The sequence below is a fragment of the Miniopterus schreibersii genome (assembly GCF_964146895.1).
Source record: "Miniopterus schreibersii genome assembly, chromosome: 10".
NCBI lineage: Eukaryota > Metazoa > Chordata > Mammalia > Chiroptera > Miniopteridae > Miniopterus > Miniopterus schreibersii.
In genome coordinates this window covers 57641945-57661707 of record NC_138110.1, presented here as the reverse complement: position 1 = coordinate 57661707, position 19763 = coordinate 57641945, and the positions used below count along the sequence as shown (strand labels likewise).

At 53.2% G+C, this 19763-nt stretch overlaps 1 protein-coding gene across 1 annotated transcript in view; it reads left to right on the top strand.

Moving 5' to 3' along the window:
* Positions 1-10569, top strand: part of CTNNBL1 (catenin beta like 1) — a 133696-nt gene extending 123127 nt beyond the window's left edge. Inside the window, exons 14-16 of the mRNA XM_081149390.1 lie at positions 957-1094; positions 1313-1385; positions 10384-10569. Coding sequence (XP_081005516.1) covers positions 957-1094; positions 1313-1385; positions 10384-10472 — 300 coding nt within the window. The 3' untranslated portion in view covers positions 10473-10569. The remainder of the gene's footprint in view (positions 1-956; positions 1095-1312; positions 1386-10383) is intronic.
* The last annotated feature ends 9194 nt before the right edge of the window (positions 10570-19763 follow it).

The window sequence follows — 19763 nt, the reverse complement described above, 5'->3', positions numbered from 1 at the left end:
TAGCCTTAAATAATCAGGAAAGGCTCTGAGGTAGAGGTTGTTTAAAAACAGCATTGGCTTGAGAAAGAGCCCAGAATCCCTAGGAAGGCGGACAGTAGAGGCCCTGGGATGGGGAGAAGAGCTGTCTAGGCAGAGTAGTAGTAACCCACTAGGTAATGGCTCAGTTGGGGGAGGAAGGGTGATGGGACGTCCAGTGATGACTGTGATGATAGTTGCACAACTCTCAGCATACTCGTGGCAATTAAGTGATGCACTTTAAATGGTTGCATTGTGTGGTACATGAATTGTTTCTCAATAAAGTTTTTTTAAAAATTTACTAAAGGGGAATTGATATGGGGACAGCAAGTCTGATAGGTCTGGGGTTACAAAGGTTTAGGGCTCCGGCCTAGAGGAGTGCTGGACTTGTGGAATGAAATGGACAGGTTGGCAGCATTTTGCATCCAACAGAATATGAGCCCAAAGTGACACATATACACAGTTGAGTGCCTGTGCCATTGGTTTCTCCAGGGTCCCAAGACAGAGTTGTAGAGAAAGGGGATCTCTCTTCTTGATATTTAACTTGATTTGGAAGAGAAAGAGAGTTCAGTATGTCTTGTAGAGAGGTTATTTATGGAGGCCAGAACCAAAGAGTAAAGAATTAGTGGAAGCAGTTAAGTAGCTTAGATTTGTGTCCCTGTCAGCTTTTTTTTAGGTTAAATATGTGGGTGAGATCGTTTTGTCCTTGATTCATCATATAGAAAAAAAGGGCTTTAATCCTTTCTCGCTGGGCCTCTAGTCTGTTAACGAGAGCATAAGGAAGATGCTAGAATAACAGGAGCCAAGTCAGTGCCGAGTGGTTTTCTTTTGTTGCTGCTGTTGTAGCCATTCTTTTGTGTATCGTGGGTGGACTAGAAATCTGTTCTTTCCCACTTTGCCCACTGTCTAGCTTCTATTTCCAAATGTTCGTTCATTTCCAGGACATGGTCCGGCGCGGTGAAATCATAGACACCGACACTGAGGATGAGTTCTACCTCCGGCGCTTGGACGCAGGGCTCTTTGTTCTCCAGCACATCTGCTACATCATGGCAGAGATTTGCAATGCCAACGTCCCCCAGGTAGGGCCTCCCCTGGATGGCCTGTCTGTCCATGGCAGCTGCCCAGCTGGGGACTCAAAAGAAAGAAGTGGATCACACTGTCCTTGAATTCCTTCACTCTGTGTGGGCCCTTTTTCAGGGATGGGGGTGAGGTGAATGCTCTCAGTGCAGTGTATCCTGGTGTCTGCCCGGACAAATGATACTTTTTCTTTCTCTCCCACCCTTCCCTTCCTTACTAGATTCGTCAGAGGGTTCACCAGATCTTAAACATGAGAGGAAGCTCCATCAAAATTGTCAGGCACATCATCAAAGGTGAGTTGGCCATTCCTGTGTCTGAGGCTCCAGGGAACTTGACGGTGCTTCTTTTCTGAGTCTGTGTCAGTATCCCTGGATTTGGTGCACAGCATCCTCTGCCGTGCAGGCTGAAGTGTGTTGTCAAGTTCACTGTGTGTCCAGGTCATCGTTTTCAGAATATCATGGACTAACCCAGTGTTCTCTGCCTCTGACCCTCCAGTTCCAGAATTTAAAAAACATGTAGCAACCAAGAAGCACTAGAACTTGGAAATATTTGTTTGTTGGTGTGGTTTTTTTTAGACAAAACAAGAAAGAAACAAAAAATTTAGTTCCAAACTGCAGGTAGAAAGAAACTGCTTTCTTGGAGGGGGGGATAACAAGAAATGGTTGGAATTACACAGAAGGAAGTGACTTTGAGGTAGTGTGGTTATAGTAGAAAGAGCCTGCATGCCTGCCTTGCAGTCCAGCTGTGCCCTCCCCCAGACATGTGAGTGTTATCCAGAAGAAATTTTGCAGAGGTTCACAAGATACTTACTATAGGACAGCATCCAGTCTAGTGCCCAGCACACAGAAAGGGCTGTCAGGGAAGTTTCCCTTCTTCCCCCAGCTACCCCAGGGAGTCCCTCAAATGCTCTTGCATCTTGGCTGAACCTGACTCAGCTGGAGTGGCTCCCAGAGGCCTCCAGTCAGTGAGCAAGCTCAGTCACAAGGCAGGTCTCCTGAACTGAGCTCTGTGACACATCCCACCCTCGGGCCACTTACCTCAAACTAGCACACATGGCGGCTGAGGCCGTATTGGACTTTATAGTACTGATAACACCGGAGTTCAGAGAGAGTCATGATGGGCTAAGGAACAGCAGGCAAATCATTTTCTCTCTCTGGATCTTGCTCTGCCTGTTTCTAAGATAAGGGGCTAGGCTAGATGTACTCAAAAGGGTTTGCCTATAAGTGGCTGTGACTCCCATTACAGGTGGGAGACGAAATGTGAAGATAAATGTGAAGAGAAGTTAAGAGCTAGGGGGCTGTGGGGTCTGGCTCCTGGGGCTGAATCCTAGCTGTGCTATTTACTCAGGCAAGTTACCCAATTGCTCTGTGACCTCATAAAATGGGTAAGAGGATTAAATGAGGTGATATGTGGAAAATGTCTGGCCCTTAGTAAGTGCTCAGTAAACGTTAGCTGTAATGATCATGTGAAATAGTCTAGCGGTAATGATCACCCTCATTGTCATGCATGAGGCATGCCTAACATCCCACAGGAAGCCTGGTGAGAGCAGCAGCATTGAGCTGGGCCTCAGAGGCTGGCGGCAGGACATTCCCAGAGGTAGAACAGTGTCAGTGGAGGCATGGGGATTGGAATCACAGGTGCCGCACAGCCGTCCCAGGCAGGCTGGAATGGTGAATGGATTGTGCCCATCTTGCAGGTGGAGCATATGAGGCATTGGTGGAGTCTCTTGTTTTCTCCCCCAGAGAAGAGGAAAGGTGGACCCGTTCATGAACCAAGCCCAGTATCTTGCCTCCATGGTGGCATCCTGGGTGCTCCCTTCTCATTCTCAGTGTCGCGTTCGCATGAATTAACTGCTGAGTGTCATGCCGCCTCCCTAGGGTGTAGCTGTAGTGATTTGCAACTCCAGCCTTTAAATGCCATTTACTTCTTACACCCACATGTTCAATTAGAACTTTTTATTACCCTCAGGTCTACTCTTGCATTTAGGCTTCTCCCTGCACCTCCATCCCTGTAATCACAACAGCAATCTTCTAAGGAAGTGTCTTTAATGGGTGCTGACATGCAGTAGGTGGATGTGTTTCTCTCTTGAAATCCTAACATGTGTAACAGCATACCTCAGGTTAACCAGCATCTTCCATTGTTGTGAGCCAGCCTCTGTCTCCTTCAGATTATGGTTACTCCCCCAGTGCCTGTTAAAGTCCCGGATGCTGAATAGGTATTTGTTGAGAGCATCTGGGCAGGCGGGCAGGTGAGCGGCCTGTACAGCAGCCGTCTTTGCTCCCCCCAGTCTTGTTCCTCTCTCCTGTTACCTTCTCCCCTCCCCTGTCCAGACCCGCATCCAGACTGGCCTCTAGCCCTTCACTTTTCCCTCCATTGCCCTTCACAGCCAACCCACTAGTAACTCTGCCTGTTCTGCCTCAAAACTCAATTTTGAGTCCATCCACTTCTCTCCATATGTTATTTCCCATCATAGCACCCAGTTTATTTCCTTCCTAGCCCTTATCACAGTCTGTCATTGTTTTTATTTGTGTCTTTGTTTACTCATTTTGTGTGTCTTATACATTAAAATGTAAGCTCCACGATGTAGGGCCGTTGGCTTGGTCACCATGTCTCCTCAGCACCTAGGGCATGCCAGGTACATGACGGGAACCCAGTTACTATTTTAAACATTGCTGAATAAACCCTGCCCTTTTGTGAGTTTAAATTGGCTAATGTTGACTGAGACTCTCCTTGGGGTGAGTAGCGCTACTTTCTGTGCTGCTAAGGTATCACGCAGCACCTGCCCTCACTGCATTCATAGTCCTCCGGGGCCCTGGGTATATAAATGACAGACCATAACTCCAGCTGAATGAAATACACGTTCCCACAACTACCCAGCCAGCATTGCTGGGTGCCTGGCTTGTACCCAGTACTAGAGACACGAAGAATAGGCAAGAGCCCTGTGCTTGAGGCGTTCAGAGCCTTGTGGGGAGATAGTCTCCTTATAATGTGATAAGTGCTTTGTGCAAGTGCTGTGTGCATAGGGATTGGTAAGGAGACAGTAATGGAGGCACAGGCCATACCTTGGATCCCAGAGAGAAGGGCTCCTCGAGGCAGCATAGGACCTCGGTGGCCTTTGTGAGGACTCTGGCCACATCAGCAGGGACTGCCACATCAGGGGGGTTGGGAGTGCTGCTGGGCAAGGCTCTTGAGTTCTGTTGGGTGAGTTTGGGGATACGGACAGTGACTCAGCAGACAGTAAACATTCTCATTAGGGCTCAAGGCAGATGCTAGTTTGGGCAGTTTGAAGTCATTGGTGTGGAGATGATATTTAAAGCCAGGGAATTGGATGCCATTGCCCAGGTCAGATGCCCTCACAGGGCAGTTACCACTAAAGAAAAAACTCTCCGCAGATGGGGGTTAAGATAGGGTTCTGAACCTCCCTTTGCTAGCATACCCCCTGCCCTGGCCTACCCCTACTTCAGGAAGCCCACCTGCTGCAGTATTGTGTGGATTGTGCAGCCTCAGCAGCCAGCCCCTGGGGCAGTGAGGAGGTGGGAAGGGGGGGGGGCTGCCCTGGGGTTGGCTCCGTGCTGTGCTCAGGCCCACCGCTTAAACCGCCTTCACTCCCTCCCCCTCCTTCCTCCACCCTTCATTCCATCAAAAAGCACAAAAAAACAAAGCCTCATAAAGAAAACCAGCTCATCAGTCTGTCCTCTTTGATTTTAATTTTGTTTTTCAGTTTGGGTGGCTTCCTTTTTTTTTTTTTTTACATACTAATTAGATGCAAGCTCCTTTCTTTGATTTTATGGCCTACATATTTCCTAAGTTTTGCTAGCAGAGTGACAGCTGATGTGTCCCTTGAGGTCTCAGGAAAGCGCTGATGAGGCAAGCCCAGCGGGGGCCTTTCCCTCTTATATTCGGTCCCCTTCCTCAACATGTCCTCCCTCCTTTTCTATTGGGGGGCCAGGGAACCAGGAATAATTGATGGCTCATTAAAGTCCCTCTTTATGCTGACTGCTTGCTCAGTGTTCCTGGAGTCTAGCCTTCCCTGGAGCTGGAGCTGGTAGCTGCTCTGGGCCTGAGGACGGTGGTGCCCACATAGGAGAAGGCAGATCAGACCTATGCTCCACAGGGGCAGTGACAGTCATCCTGCCTTTATCCCCTCCCACCCCCAAGCCTGGTCTGTGACTAGCCAGAGAGGGGCCCCTTTAATGCTATGGGAGTGCGTGCTGAGGTGGCACCCGGGCTTCCTCCTGTCATTGCAGAAATCAGGGCCACAGGAGGGAGAGCGCTCGCTCCCCAGCACCTCCTCCTCCCTGGCTTTTAATGTGCATTTGTTCTCTGGTCCTCACCACAGCCCTAAAAAGCAGGATTGCATCTCCATCTTGAAGATAAGGGAACAAGGCTCACAGAGGCTGAGGGGAGGCAGGGACATTGCCCAAGTCACCCTTAATATTGGGAACTGGATCCAGCTCAGAACTGTGCAGTCATGGTTCCCTCTGACAGGAAGGAACGCTCTACTTGTATCGACTGGCTGGTGGACGCCTTCAACCTTTGGAGAAAGAAAATCGGCATTTACTTTTACAAAGCACCCACTTGGCATCACAGGGTGCCAGGTGGGCACCTAACACATGAGTGAGACACTTTGGAGGCCCTGTCCCAGGGGTATACAGTCCCATCAGAGGTGAAATAACTGCCAGCACCAAGCAGAATGAAGCCAGAGCCGTGCTACCATATGGGGTGGGAATCACCTTCATTCTGTTGGAGATTAAAAGGAGCTTGAGTGCTACCCAGAGGAGGCGCTTGCTTTTTCTCCTTAATATAAATTGTGGTGAATATGCTAAGAGTTGCCACTTTAACCATGCAGCCACAACCACCACCTACCCACAGAACTCATCTTCATCTGTGCCCATTAGGCACTCGCCTCCCGGCCCTCCTCCCCAGCCCCTCATGACCACCTTGCACATCCCGTCTGTGACACTGAAAGCTGAGTGGGGAGGTGGCTTCTTAAAGCAGACGCAGAAACTGAATGGTCATCTCCTGGACATGGAGTAGGAGCTGTGGCCTGGGCACGCTAGTTAATATAAACACCTGTGCCAAGAGTTACCGTCTCCTAAACGTTTGCCTCACTGGTGAAAGTTGTGGGAAGATTCTGTGGGCACTGGGCTGTTTTACAGAGGAAAGCTTGGAGGATTACTGGCTCTAGACTCTTCCACTGGCGACAAAAAGACTGAGCCAGAGACTTCAGAATGCTTTCAGAAATTGGCTCCTGGCCCTTTGAAATGCTTCTGTTCTTTCTGGCTGAAATCTCTCAGAAGCTCATAAACATGTATTTCCATATTGATGGGGGCTCTGGTAACCTGAGCTTCCTCTCTGTGATTTCAGAGTTGCAGAAGCTGGTAGAATTTATCTTTCCGTGACACGTTGGTGTGCGTGTGATTTGTACCAGGTCCTGACTGTGTGTTAGCCTTAGGCAGCTGCTCACCCACCCTCTCTGTGCCACAGGCCTTCACCCATAAGATGAGGATGCGCACCTCAAAGGTTGCTGTGAGGTTAGATGAGGTGCTGAGTGTAAAGGGCTTGCATGATGGCATCAGCTGCCATTTCTGTGGTTAGCATCCGAGCTACCCCAGTAATAAGTGGAACTGAGATGCTCTCTGTAACTTTGGGTAAATTAGTAGATAACATATTTGAGCCTTGGTTTCCTCTTCTGTGAAAATCAAACGTAAAGTGAATGCTGCCCCTCAGGAAGGCTGAGGTCAAATGCATTTGGGGCCTGGGACAGAGTATGTGCTCAGTAGATAGAGGTTCCTTCCTTCTCCTCCTTGGCTCAGTCCTTTCTCCCCTAGCCGGCAGCAGCATGGACTCAGATGCAGGCAGGACCAGCTCTGGGCCAGACTCCCTGGGGCCTGGTTGGGGGTGGGGCTGGGATGCCTCAACCAGCTAACATGCCCTCAGGACTAAGGGAACAGGGCCCTGTTAACATCCTGAGGAAGGGTAAGTTTCCATCTCCTTTAAGTGGGTTTGCTTTCGGTGCTGTCCTTGATGAACTTCCCTCCTTAGCCCCAGCGAAGTGTCCTGCAGAGAAGTTACCATTAACCTTCCATGGCCATCCTTGTGCAGGAATCTGTTGGGCCTGAAGGACTTGCCTTCCCAGTTTCTGTGCTGTGATTATTTCTGTCTTCAAGGCTTTTCAGGGTGAGAATATTGGCCGTCCTCCTCCCGCCCATCTTCCTCCTGCAGCTTTTTAAAGGGTGAGCTTTTCAGTTTAAAAGTCCAGGGATCTGAACCAGGCTTGTGAGTGCCGGTCCAAGGCTCTGCCCTGGGGGACGGCTCTTCCTGAGCCCCAGCCCCGTGCCCCTCCCTCTCCCTTTAACATAAACAGAACAGTTTGTATTTCATGTCTGAGTAGTAAACCTGCTGTCTAAAGTTTGCTTTAATATTTATGTCTTCAGCACTGTTTCCTGTCTTTCCACTTCATCAAAGCCTTTATTGTTTGAAAATGCTGGGGAAGTAGAGGAGGGAGTCGATCTGCCCTGACTCACCCTCTTCCTCTCTCCCTTTCCCCATCTCTCTCTCTCCCCCACCCATGGTTCTCCCTTCTAGTATCTCTTTTTCCTGCATTCTCGCTTCCTCTCTTACACACACGCACACACAGCAAAGAGAACTCTTTCCTAAGGCCTCTGGGGGGACTCTGTTCAATATTTATAAACTGCTGCAGCAGCTGTAATAACCAGAGGTCCTGGTACCACCAAAATTTCCTCCAAATAGGATTCTCCTCTGGAAACAAAGAATGAGGAGGGGTAAGGAGTGGAGGGTGAGGGGCCGGCGAGGACACAGCTGAAACTGGCTACCAGGGGCAGTGGAGGTGCCCTGGGGGGTCCTCAGACCTGAGTCTGGGCCTGGTTCCGTGCTGGCTCACGATGGGACCCTGGATAGTCACCTGCCCTGCAGGGTCGCCATATGTTTCCGAGAGCCCTGCCGGCTCTGGCATGGGTGACCTGGCATGAGAGGGTGAGGCCCAGTGACCCACTCCACACATGTGCCCACTAACGCCCCTCTACCACAGGACATTACCTCTAGAGTCTCACCCTTCATGGGGATTTGTAACCAGGTGCTCTGCTTTGCTGGGCTGGGGTGCCTTGATGTGCTCACATAGCTGGAGTTTTCCCCAAAGTTTGGGACAAGCAGGGTAGGATGTTGCTTAGGTAAGATGCCACTTTGAGGTCCACTCCATCCCTGGTGGCTTTCATGTGCCTTTTCACTACTCACATGCGTTCTGGGACTTGTGTTTCAGCTCCTCTGCCATTCCAGGCGTGGGTAAGTTGCTTTAGCTCTAGTAAGTCTCAGTTTCCTCGTCTATAAACAGAGATGGCATTCCCTGCCTTTTGCTACAGAGACTAAATGAGGGCATCTGCAAATGCCTGGCACATAATCCGTGTCCCCTGCGTGTCGGTTTTCATCCCCCTGCATGTGAGGCAGCCCCTCACCACACTGCACTGGCTCCCTCGCAGCCCCTTTCCACAGGCCTCGTCACTGGACTGTTTCCTCCCTCCCCGTAGATGCAGACGGTGGCAGGAGGCTTGCCCAGGGGTGGGTGCTCTGTGCAGGAGTGGCTTGTGCTTTCCTACAGCCCAGCTGAGGTGGTTCAGCAAGGGGCTCATGCAGACTGTGGTCCTCACCCCTGGAAAGAGAGTGGGCCCCTCCAGGGAAGCTGGCTCCACTTGGAAGATCTCTGCCCCAGGATGAGACTATTCTCGCTCCCTCCCCCGGGCCTGCGAGTACATTAGGAGAGCAAGTGTTAGCTCAATCCATTAAGCCTCTGGCTTCCAGATCATGCCTCTGGGGGTCTTAAATGCTGTCTTGGTCATTTCTCTCTCTCCTGGGGCAGCAGCCCGATCACTCAGAGGCGAGTAAGAAAGGCCACTCACACACAGCCCTGCAGCCTCGCTCCTGTGCCGCATCACCCAGCCCCTCCTAAGGCCCTAATAGAAGGCATCACGACCGTTTGCTGTTAGAGGTGATGGATGGGCTAACGGAAGAGAATGATTTCCGGGGGGGGGGGGACGACGACACACAGCTGCACATGCCTGAATCCCACACCCCGTTTTCCAGCACACGTCCAAAGTAATAAAAACGAAGAAGGAAAAATGAAGTGACAGGAGCAAGATTATTTCCCCAGCGTGGGGGTGCACACTTCTCCTCTCGCCCAGGTCTTTGTCTGATTGGGATCTGCAGATGTGTTGTTATGCAGAAGCCTCTTAGGGAGCGTCTCTGTTGTTCCGTCTCGGGCTGCTCTGTCAGAGCGGGCAGGGAGCACGCCGTCATCCTAATCAGCTCCTCTGCTTATTCACCGCACCAGACTGATGGCTGGCTCTCAGCCAGGCTCTGCTGGGAATTTAGCTGGAAGTGAGGCAGAGCCCCCGCCTCAGTGAAGCACCGGTCTAGTGGGGGAGAGAGGACAGGAGATGATGATCCGACGTCAGGGCTGCGATGGAGAAGCCCTGGCGGTGGTCACAGTCCCCACAGGGTCTGTGTCCTGCCCCTCCCCTGGCCCTGAGCTCTGCCCACACTGACCTCCTTGCTCACGCTCATCCAAGGGACCAGACAAGCTCCCTGCTCAGAGCCCCTGCGCTGGTTGTCCCTCTGCCACTCGCTCCCAGGTGTCCCCACATGAATTGCCATCAGGTCTTTATTAAAATCTCTCTGTCTCTGTGAGGCCTTCTGACAGCCACCCCACATATTTTACTTACTTTTTGTTTTGTTTCCCTCAATAAAAAGTGGGCCCACAGGAACGGAGCTTTTCATCTCTTTCGACCATTACTTTATGCCTATTGCCTCACTTAGTGGCTCTCAGACCTGAGCTGCACCAGCATTACCCAGAGGCCTTGTTCAAATAGACCACTGGGCCTGTCCTCAGTTTCCTAATAGGAGGTCTGGGTTGAGCCCCAGAATTGCATTTCTAACAAGTTCCTGTGTGATGCTGATGCTGCTGGTCAGGGTGCACACCCCGAGAACCGCTGGTCTGGAGCAGTGCCTGCCCCACAGCAGGCGCCCACTGCATGTGTGTTAAGCGAGTCAGAGTGAGTAAAGGGTGTGACTGGGAGAGAAGGAGAGCATGGGAAGGTAGCCTAGAATGTAAGACCAAGGAGTTTGACACAGCTGCCATCTTGGGGGCTGTTGGGGACATTAGAACAACACGCACTTCCGTGGGAGCTGGGCTTCAGGGAAAGGTATGAAGTGGCCCAGCCACAATGGACCCCATGCCACCGATTCACACCTAACCCTGCCCTGTGTTTGTCTCTCCAGAGTATGCAGAGAACATCGGGGACGGCCGGAGCCCGGAGTTCCGGGAGAGCGAGCAGAAGCGCATCCTGGGCTTGCTGGACAACTTCTAGAGCCCCAGCCTGTGCGTCATGGACGCTCCCTGGACCTTCCTCCCAGTTTTTACATGGCTCAGTGTACTTTCAGACAAATTAAAACTAATTTTTTTTATTCCTGGGCTGGTATTCTTTGTAGCAAAGCAGTCCCTCTAACGTTCACCTGCAGTTTGACCGTGGCTGTCGTGGACACACTGAGGAAAGTTGGTGGTTGGCCTCACTCTGCCAGTGGGGAAACCCAGGCTCAGAGTGACCACTGTGGGTGGCTATGCTGGAGGTGCCATCTCTGGTGAGGCTGTAACTCGGGAGGGGCAGGCATGTACTAGTGACTTCCCTGGGGTTTTGCCCTGATAGACAGCCTGGGCATGTCACATGAGGCCTGGGGCTCATGCAGAAGCACCTGGAGAAGCTTCGTGGCAGGTAAGTCCCGCCATAGCGCAGCCTTTGAGCCCCGACCACACATAGGCATCACTCTGGGAGGGCGGGGCACTAAAAAATGCATCAGTGTCAGGCCCCACCCCCAATGATGAAATCAGAATCTCAGGGCAGCCCAGGGGGCTGGAGTTGTTTTCAGCTCCCAGGCAGTTCGTACATCAGGATGAGAGCCACGCTGCAGACGGGTCATTCACCAGCTGCAGCAGCTCGGAGAAGTAGCGCTGCCTTCCTGGATCTCACTTCTTTTATCTGCAGAGAGGGCAGCAGTACCCGCTTGCTGCTTATGAGGGTGAGATCCATAGTCTACGCGTGCCGCTCACTGATAAGCACGCAGTAGGTGCATTATAAATGGTGATTCCTTTGCCCTTCCCTTTCACATCTGTGGCTTCAGAAAAACTGCAGTTTCACCGGTTTTACATGGGTTGTGAGGCAGTTGGTCTTCACACAAGCCCACAGTCCTTCAGCATGTTTTTAACCCTGAAGAGGCGAGAGAACAACCGATTCAGAAAAGGTGCATTTCGTTAAAATTGTATACTTGGCCCAGGGTCAGCAAGTGGGCTGTAAGGGACGCCACACACCGTGCTGTGCCCATGGCTGATCCCGCACCTCCCGGCAGCCATGTGAGAGGACTCTGAATAAGCTGGTGCCTGTGTCATGCCCAGCATGGGGCGGGTGATAGAAGTGAGGCAGGCCCTGCCCTCCTGGCGCTGTGAGCCTGGCTGGAAGCTGGACAGTGCTCCTGCCAGAGCCCTGGGGTAAGTGCTCCGGCAGAGAGGTAGGTGGAGGGAGTGTTACGGGGCCATTACACAATCAGAACTGCTGTGCAATCACATTTTGGATTTAGTTATTATTATTTTTAAATATATTTTATTGACTTCAGAGAGAGAGAAACATCAGTGATGAGAGAGTCATTGATCGGCTGCCTCCTGCACGGTCACCACTGGGGATTGAGCCCGCAACCCGGGCATGTGCCCTGACCGGGAATCGAACCTCCGTCTCCTGGATCTTAGGTTGATGCTCAACCGCTGAGCTCCGCCACTGAGCCAGGCCAGCTGGGCAGATTTAGTTTTTTTATTTCACTCTCCTGTAACTGTAATAGCCACTGTGTATTGAGCACGAGAAGCTATGTGCTACTCGCTTTCTATCCACTCACCTGCATAACAGCCCTGCTGGCAGTATTACCCCACTTCACTGGAGCTGAGACTGAGGTCTCAGAGGGTAAGGAACTTGTGCGAGACCCTCCCCTCCAGCGAGCTGCCTCTGTCCAGAGGATGTCCGCGGATCGCTGGCTGCCACACACTTCAGGCTGTTCCACTGTGGATAGGCAGCTTAGTGAGTTCACGAGGAATAAAGCTTGTCTAGATGTCACCGATAGAATCGTAGACTTTTTGAACTAAGATTGGTACTTTAAAAATCATCAGTCCTTGAGCTTTATTTTCTTTTTAAATTTTGTTTTTAACCAGGTAATGCTTCTACATGGTACGAAAGTTCAAAATTTAACAAGAAGGTGTATACAGTGAGGAGTCTCCCCTCGAGTCTCCCACCCCCTAGGCATCCCTGTCCCTGAAGCAACTGCTGTCACCTGATACCCGTCCAGAGTTCTGCCCAGCGGCCCTCCAGCTGTCCCCCAAAGCACTGGAAGCCAGCCTGGAGGAGAGGCTGGGCAGGGCCCCTGGCCACTCATCTGCAGTCTCTCCGTTTCACCCTACTTCATATATCGGGCTGCCTCCTAAGGTCTTGTTTGACCAAAACGTCCATCTGCTAAAAGCAAGTCTGAACTCACACCTCGCTTTACAAATAACTAAATTGTCCCCTTTCCCATTGGTTTTTGTCGCGGGAGGGTTTGGGGGGAACCTGAGGTATAATCCTTTCGGGTTCAGAAGGGGTTTCAGTTCCAGGGGTTGGGGGACCAAGGAGACAGGATGAGAAGTCTTAAACCTCTGCTTTCTGACATAAACAACCCACCACACAAGGTGAAGAGGAGCTTTTGAGAACGAGGTAAAGATCCCTGGGCTCTGGGGTGCGGCCCCACCTCCTGCCACTACTGAGGCACTGTCCGCCCAGTCAAGGCCGCCCTGCCTTGTGGTTCTGAACCTGACTCTGTGTCGGCCACTCCTGGGGTTCCCAAGCTCTCCGCTTCACACACAGCCCCTCAAGTCCCTCCTCGTGTCACAGCTGAGTGGTGCAGACGTTGCATCCCTGCAGGGCAGCAGTCCTGCTCTTACCCAGAACTCCTCACGAGGGAGATGGGGGTTGCCTTTTCCTCTCCCCTGCAGCTTGCTGCTCTGTTTGTGGCACCCCTGAATTCAGTGGCAAGAGGGGCATGTCTGGTTTAGGGAGATTTGCGTGCAGGCTGCATCCTTTATCTGGGGGGAAGCATTGTTAGGGAAGCTCGGGGCATCCCCAGACACCCCCACAGTAGCACGGTGCCCAGGTGCCCCTTCTGCCATGACCCGGAGCATCGATTTAGTGTCAGCAGGGAGACGAGGTTCGCTGCCCTGAAGGCAAACACTCCTGGTTAGATTTGCGTACCCATCACTGGAGGTAAAAGCGGAGCCGAGTTTTTCAACCTGTCTTGCTCCTTGGTACACGTGGAAAGAGTTGGTGTCACAGCCGTGGGCCTTCGCTACTTGTGCCGAGGAAATGGCGAGCTTTCCCGTCACCTTCCTCTAGGTTACGCAGCACGTGCCCGTGGCATAAACTTCGGAAGGTACGTGAGGTGTACAGTGTGGAAACCTCCGCCAGCTGTCTCCTGGCCACCCAGGGCCCATGCAGTCGTCTGCGACGCCCTTTCAGACAGTCTACGTGCTGCCAAACGAGTAAAGGCGTATTTAACACATGGTGGTGTCTCCTGTTCTCTGCGCCCCAAACACACGGTCCCCCGCTCCTTTCATAGCTGGCTCTGCCGAGCTGTGCCGTAATTTAGTTAATCGTGCTGATGGACATTTAGGTTGTCTCCGATCTCTGCCTATCACTGTGGTGCTGTGACATCCTCGTGTAGACCGTCATTTCACACGCGTGAGTTTAGATCCCGAGCAGAATTGCTGAGTCACTGGCCCTCGCCCGGCCCCATGTTCCCCCAGCAGTGCTGGCGGCCTTCCTCCAGCCTCTCCGAGCTGGGAGCAGTGTTTCCTGTTTGTCCCCTTAATCTGCATTTTTCAGAGTGAAGTCATTTAGCCTCTCAGAGGGGGCGTCTTAAGTGAGCGCCGTATCAGCTAATACGGGCCCTTCCTATGAGCCGAGTACTCTACCAGCTTGAGGGGACATGAGGGAGCTCGTTCCAGAGCCCCTCCTGACCTCAGCCGTCTCCTAACTGGTAGGGAAGGGGCTCATGAGGCTGGAGAGGGCTGCAGGGCTGGGGACCCCCCGTGGGGACAGACGCCGGGAGCAGCTTTCAGCAGAGCCTTGCAGGAAGCCCAGGGACCAGCCCCTCGCAGGCCTCCTGACTGAAACCCACAGTGGCTCGGGGCGGGGCCCGGGGCTCCTGCTGAGGATGGACAGTCAGTGGTGGCCGTGACCCTGGCTACTGTCCTGTGGGGAAGAGGTAGTCCAGGAAACCCCTGGAGGGTGAGGCCTGCCCTCTGCAGCGAGGAGGAGGTGCGCCCTCAAGCTTACTTGCAGCGAGGACCTTGCCTGCCGCCACCCACCCTGCCTGTTCTCACCCAGCACCTCCCGCTCTGCACCCTCATCTCATGTTAGCTGCACTGCCACCTCCCAGGAAATGCTGGCCCAGCACCCACTCTGCGCCGGGCCCCATGCTAGGAACTGGGCCCAGGTACCCGACTGAAGTGCAGTGTGAACTCCCCACTGCAGCCAAATGGGGCACCACGGGAGAGGTGAGCAAAAGCTGTGGGACACAGGAGGCCCCTACCTGGCTGGAGCAGTCGGAGAGGCAGGACCCTGCACCCTAACTATCTTTTTTTTTTTAATACTCACCCAAGGATGTTTTTCATTGGTTCCAGAGAGAGGAAGGGAGAGAGAAACACCAATGCGAGAGGGAAACCTATCGGCTGCCTCCTGTACACGCCCCGACTGGGGATCAAGCCCACAACCTGGGCATGTGCCCCGACTGGGAATCGAACTCGTGGCCCTCCCAGTGCATGGGACGACGCTCTAACCACTGAGCAATGTTAAAAAATGAGGTGGAAAGTCACTGGAGGCAGAGGGGCTGCACAGCCAGAGGGTGGGCCATGAGAAACCTGCGGCCTTTGAGGACCTGGGGGCCTGGGCAGTTACTTCACTGGATGCTGCCACTACTGAGGCCATCAAGGCATGGTTGGGATGAGCTCCTGGTTGTGGCGGAGCCTGGAAGAATGGGATGCATGTTGATTTGGGGGGTCCTATTTGTCCAGTCACAGAGCTTGCTCTAGGACAAGTTGTCTCTGCTTCCCCTGGGCACTTTCAGTCCCCAAATGGTGGGGAAACAGGTTTACTCTATGGTGATGAAGCTGTGATTCTGACCCTAAGTCAAGACCTGGCCTTACAAGGCCATCCAGGAAGTGCCCAGGCCCCAGATAGACTAGTAGCTGAGCGAGGACCGAGGCCACCACCTCTACGGCCGCAGGAAAGTGGATGGGAGACCACGGTCTGGCCATAGTTGAAGCCTCCAGCCTGGCTCCAGCTCCCGGGCCTCAGTGAACCAGCCCATCCAGGAAACATCCAGGAGCAGAAGGGAGGGTCCCAGAGCCCCCAGCCAGCCTCTGTGGGACATGACATGTCCTTCAGCCTCTCAGGCCCTGTTCTTCAATCAGGGACCAAATGAGAGGGTCTCTGAAGAGCCAGCCTGGGGAATCCCACACAGACCAGTACCTGTGACCAGCTCATGGTACCTCGGTAATCATTCATCCTCCCCATCATTTATTAAAAACCCACCATAAGCTGTGTGAGGAACAAAACAGACATTGTCCCTGCCATCAAGGAGCTCACATCCTCTTGGGACAAACTAAAAGACACTAAACATGTAAACATGCACAGACTGATTACTGAGTGTTAAAAAGGGGCAAACAACGTGCAAAGCAACGGAGAATAGGTAACAGCTGGAGGCTGGGTGGTCTGGGAAGTTCTCTGATGAGGTGCCTTTGAGCTGAGCTCTGAATGATGTCAAGCAGGGCAGCCCAGGAGCTGGAGGAGAGGGTTCTAAGCAGAGGCACAGGTGCAAAGGACCTGCGGCAGAGAGAGCACCGTCATTCTGCAGCAAAAAGCCAAAAGAAGCCACTGTGGCTGGACCCAAGAGCGAGGCAGGGGTAGGTGGGGATAAAGCCAGGGAGGTGGGCAGGGGCACTGAGGAGTTTTGAGCATGGAAGGAATGCGATCTGATTTTGAAAAGATCCCCTTGCCTGTTTGATGGAGGGCAACACTGTGGAGGGCAGTATGGAAGCAGGAGACCCAAGAAGGGGCTGGTGCACTCATCCAGGGAGGAGATTCTGGTGCTTTGGACCAGGAGCAGGTAGCAGGTTGCAGACAAGGGGACTCAAGATGTGCTGAGGCAGAGCCAATCTGTCCCGGTGCAGGGAGGGACCCCTGGCCCCAGTTCCCCCAGCACTGAGGGCTGGGAGCAACAGCACCGGCCCAGGAGGAGTCGGGTGGGGCCTGCAGAGAGCTGCTCAGTATATAAATATCTTTAATGAATAAATAGAAGTGCTTTTAGGGCTGGCGGAGTCGTATCATTTCCACCTGCCGTAAAATTTCATTAGAAGCAGGCGCTGCAGGGGGAGAGGAATGACTGCAATAAATCTGCCCACCCACCCTCAGGCCCTGCCTCCACTCCAGCAGACTCAGCACCACTCCCTGGGGATCCAGGCCCAGCCCCTTCTCCCCAGGCCTTCCTGGGGCCCGAGGGAGTCTGATCCTTCCTGCCCCAGCCCCACAACTTGAACAGGCAAGGGGCAGCGTGGGCAGGGAGGTGTGGCTGGCCACTGACCACCAGGCCCTCACTCTCCTTAGCTGGGAAGTGGGCACTTTCCTGTCCCACTTTCACCCCCTCCCCACGAATGCAGATCGGATGGGTTTCTGAGGAAGCAGTAATCAACACTGTGTGTTCCTGGAGCAACACAGCTGGGAGAAAGCATGCCTTGGACTTGCTCAGTTTTACAAATGTGAAAACAGAGGCCCCAGGAAAGTAGGTGATTTTCCTAAGATCACACAGCTTCAGCAGATCCAGCCCGCAATGTTGGTGACATTATTTAACACCAACTAAATGCCTGGCTCTGTCCTAAGCACTTGACATGCACCTTCTCACTGAATCCTCCCCTTGTTCCTGGGACTATGAGGCTGTTGCCACCCCATTGTGCAGACGGGATCCCTGAGGCCCAGAGAGAGCTAGGATCCTGGTCAGTCACCCCATCAGCTGGTGACAGAGCCAGGTCTCCAGCCTGTCACAGCAGCCTTCTTCTGGCTTTTCAAGTGGAGTGAGGATGGGATTGTTTTCTTGACCCTATAAATCATCAGCGTGAGTCCTTAGAAGGATGGGATGGAAAATTCGCTGAGTGCCTACTATGTGTGAGGGAGTCTCTAAACTAACGGCCACTGTCCCCAGCACCTTGCTGCATCCCTGTAGCATCTTCCAAGGTTGCCATGCTCACCTCCACTTTACAAATAAGAACAGGAAGCATCATGAGATCAAGGAATATGCCCAAGGACACTCCAGCCCTGCAGACAACTGGGGTCCTCAGGCTCCTCCCTTGGCCTCACTGCCACCCTCCCTCAGCCAGTAGGTGTCAGGACTGGAAAACAAGCTGGCCAAGTGGACAGGCCCCGAGGCAGCCTGCCTGAGCCCAGGGTTATCAGTTAAGCTCATTAAGTGGGCCACTGGCCTGAACCAGCAGCCTTCCCTCCCACCTCACTCCAGCTCTCTAGGGAGCAAGGCCCGAGGACAGACTCTTGCTTTTAGCAGCTACGTGCGGAAGTCTCTCTGTAACTGGGGAAGATTAAAAGTTACATGAGCCAAGCTCCATGAGGCTGGCCCCGTGGGCCCACATGGGCAGTGAGCACGGGACCTGGACACTGGAGATGGGCTGCCTGGGTTCAAATCCGACCCTGCTACTCCCTAGCTGTGGGACGCTGGGCGAGTCCCACAGGGACTCAGTTTTCTCATCCATAAAACCGGGAGATAGTGCTGTACGATACTGATCGCTGTCTAGATCTGCAATGGGCTGATGCATAGAAACTGCTTGACCAGCTCAAAGTCCTGATCAAGGATCATCTTTCTCCACTAGACTGTGAGCTGGTTCGTCTTTACTTCTGCCGTCGGCATGAGCATCATTCCGTCCATCGGCAAACACCCAGGCCATGTTCTTTAGGAACAGAGTGCGCAGTGTGCCTGCACTCAGGGCTCTTTCAGGGCGGGGAGTTGAACCAGCGCCGTGGGTGCCTGAGCAACTGCCCAGCCGCTGCTTGCGGCCTCCACGGATGCTCCCTCCCCCACGCCTGTGTCTAAGCCGGTCCTCCTCTCTGACCCCCACGTCCCATTTCCTCCCCGGCTGATTCTCCTCATTGCCTGAGACTTGCTCAGGGCCAGACACGCCTCCTCTGGGAAGCTGGAGCACAAGTCCCACCCTTGGGGTGCCCAGCCTCTTGGGGGAAACAGAGGCAGACACAACCCCCACCAGCGGGAGCATGACAAGCACAGAGAACCCCACACACTCTGCCCTCAGCCCTCAGGCCCCCAGATCCACTTCCACCCCAGGCCCCATGTGAGCCTTCCCGGGAGCCTGCTTCTCCCCAGCTGCCCTGGGAGCTGCCTGGGGGTGGGAAGGAAAGGGGAGCTGCATTTCATCATTTCTTTATTGCTGCACCCAGTACAGGGCATGCCACCCAGCAGGTGCTCCTGCAACATTTCTTGAGCAAATATTTTCTGAGCACTTACTACACACCAGGCCCTGTGCCGGGCTGTGGGGATAGAGCACCAAACAAAGCAGGCAGGCTCCTTGCCCTGCTCCTTCCAAGCAGGGGAGAGAGAAGTAAACAAGCAGGAGATGAACCAGCAAGGCTTTGAGACGGTGCTAGGAACTGTAAAGGAAAAAAAAAAGAGCGCGACTGGTAGAAAGGGTGGCTACTCTGGTCTGGAAGGCCAGGGAAGGCCTTTCTGAGGAGCTCATGTTGGAGCTGAGCAGGGTTGCTGAGCAGAGCAGCTGCCAGGGGAAGTTGGAAATAGTATTCTTGGCAGAGGAAACAGCAAGTGCAAAGGCCCTGGTGCAGGAGTGTGATTCACATATTCGGGGAACAACCAGAGGTGCCATATGAATGAGGGAGAGCGTGGGAGGGGGTGGGGTGGGAAGGGACCAGACCACAGGAAGGCTTGTTAGCCACAGTGAGGAGCTTGGATTTTCTTCCATAGGCAATGGAAAGGCATTAGAGGGTTTTAAGCAGAAGAGGGAAATGATCATGGGGAGTCTGTGTGGAATGTAACAACTGAGTCATGGAGGGAGGGACGGAGGGAGGGAGGGAGGGAGGGAGGGAGGGAGGGAGGGAGGGAGGGAGGGAGGGAGGGAGGGAGGGAAGGTGGAAGAATGAATGACAGAAAAGAGGCAGAGGCTGAGGCTCTGGCTACCTGCATGGAGGAAATGCCACCACGGATGGGGCAGGATCTGGGCCCCTCCTGTCCTTTGACCCTTCTGGTCCACTGTCAGGTGTGACCAGCACCCAGCCTGGGCTCACAGCTGCCAGAGTAGTGGACACAACAGCAACTCGAGTCAGGGTGGGAAACAGAGGTCTGGGGACACTGAACTGAGTTACGTCTTGGAGGGTCCCTGATGCTTTCAGGAGGAGGCAGTTGTGGCCCAGAAATGAAAGAGCAAGTGAAACTTGACCAGGTAAGAAGAGGGGTTTTCAGGAGAGGCAGTGAGCAGGCAAGGACAGGGAGGTAGGAAAGAGCCC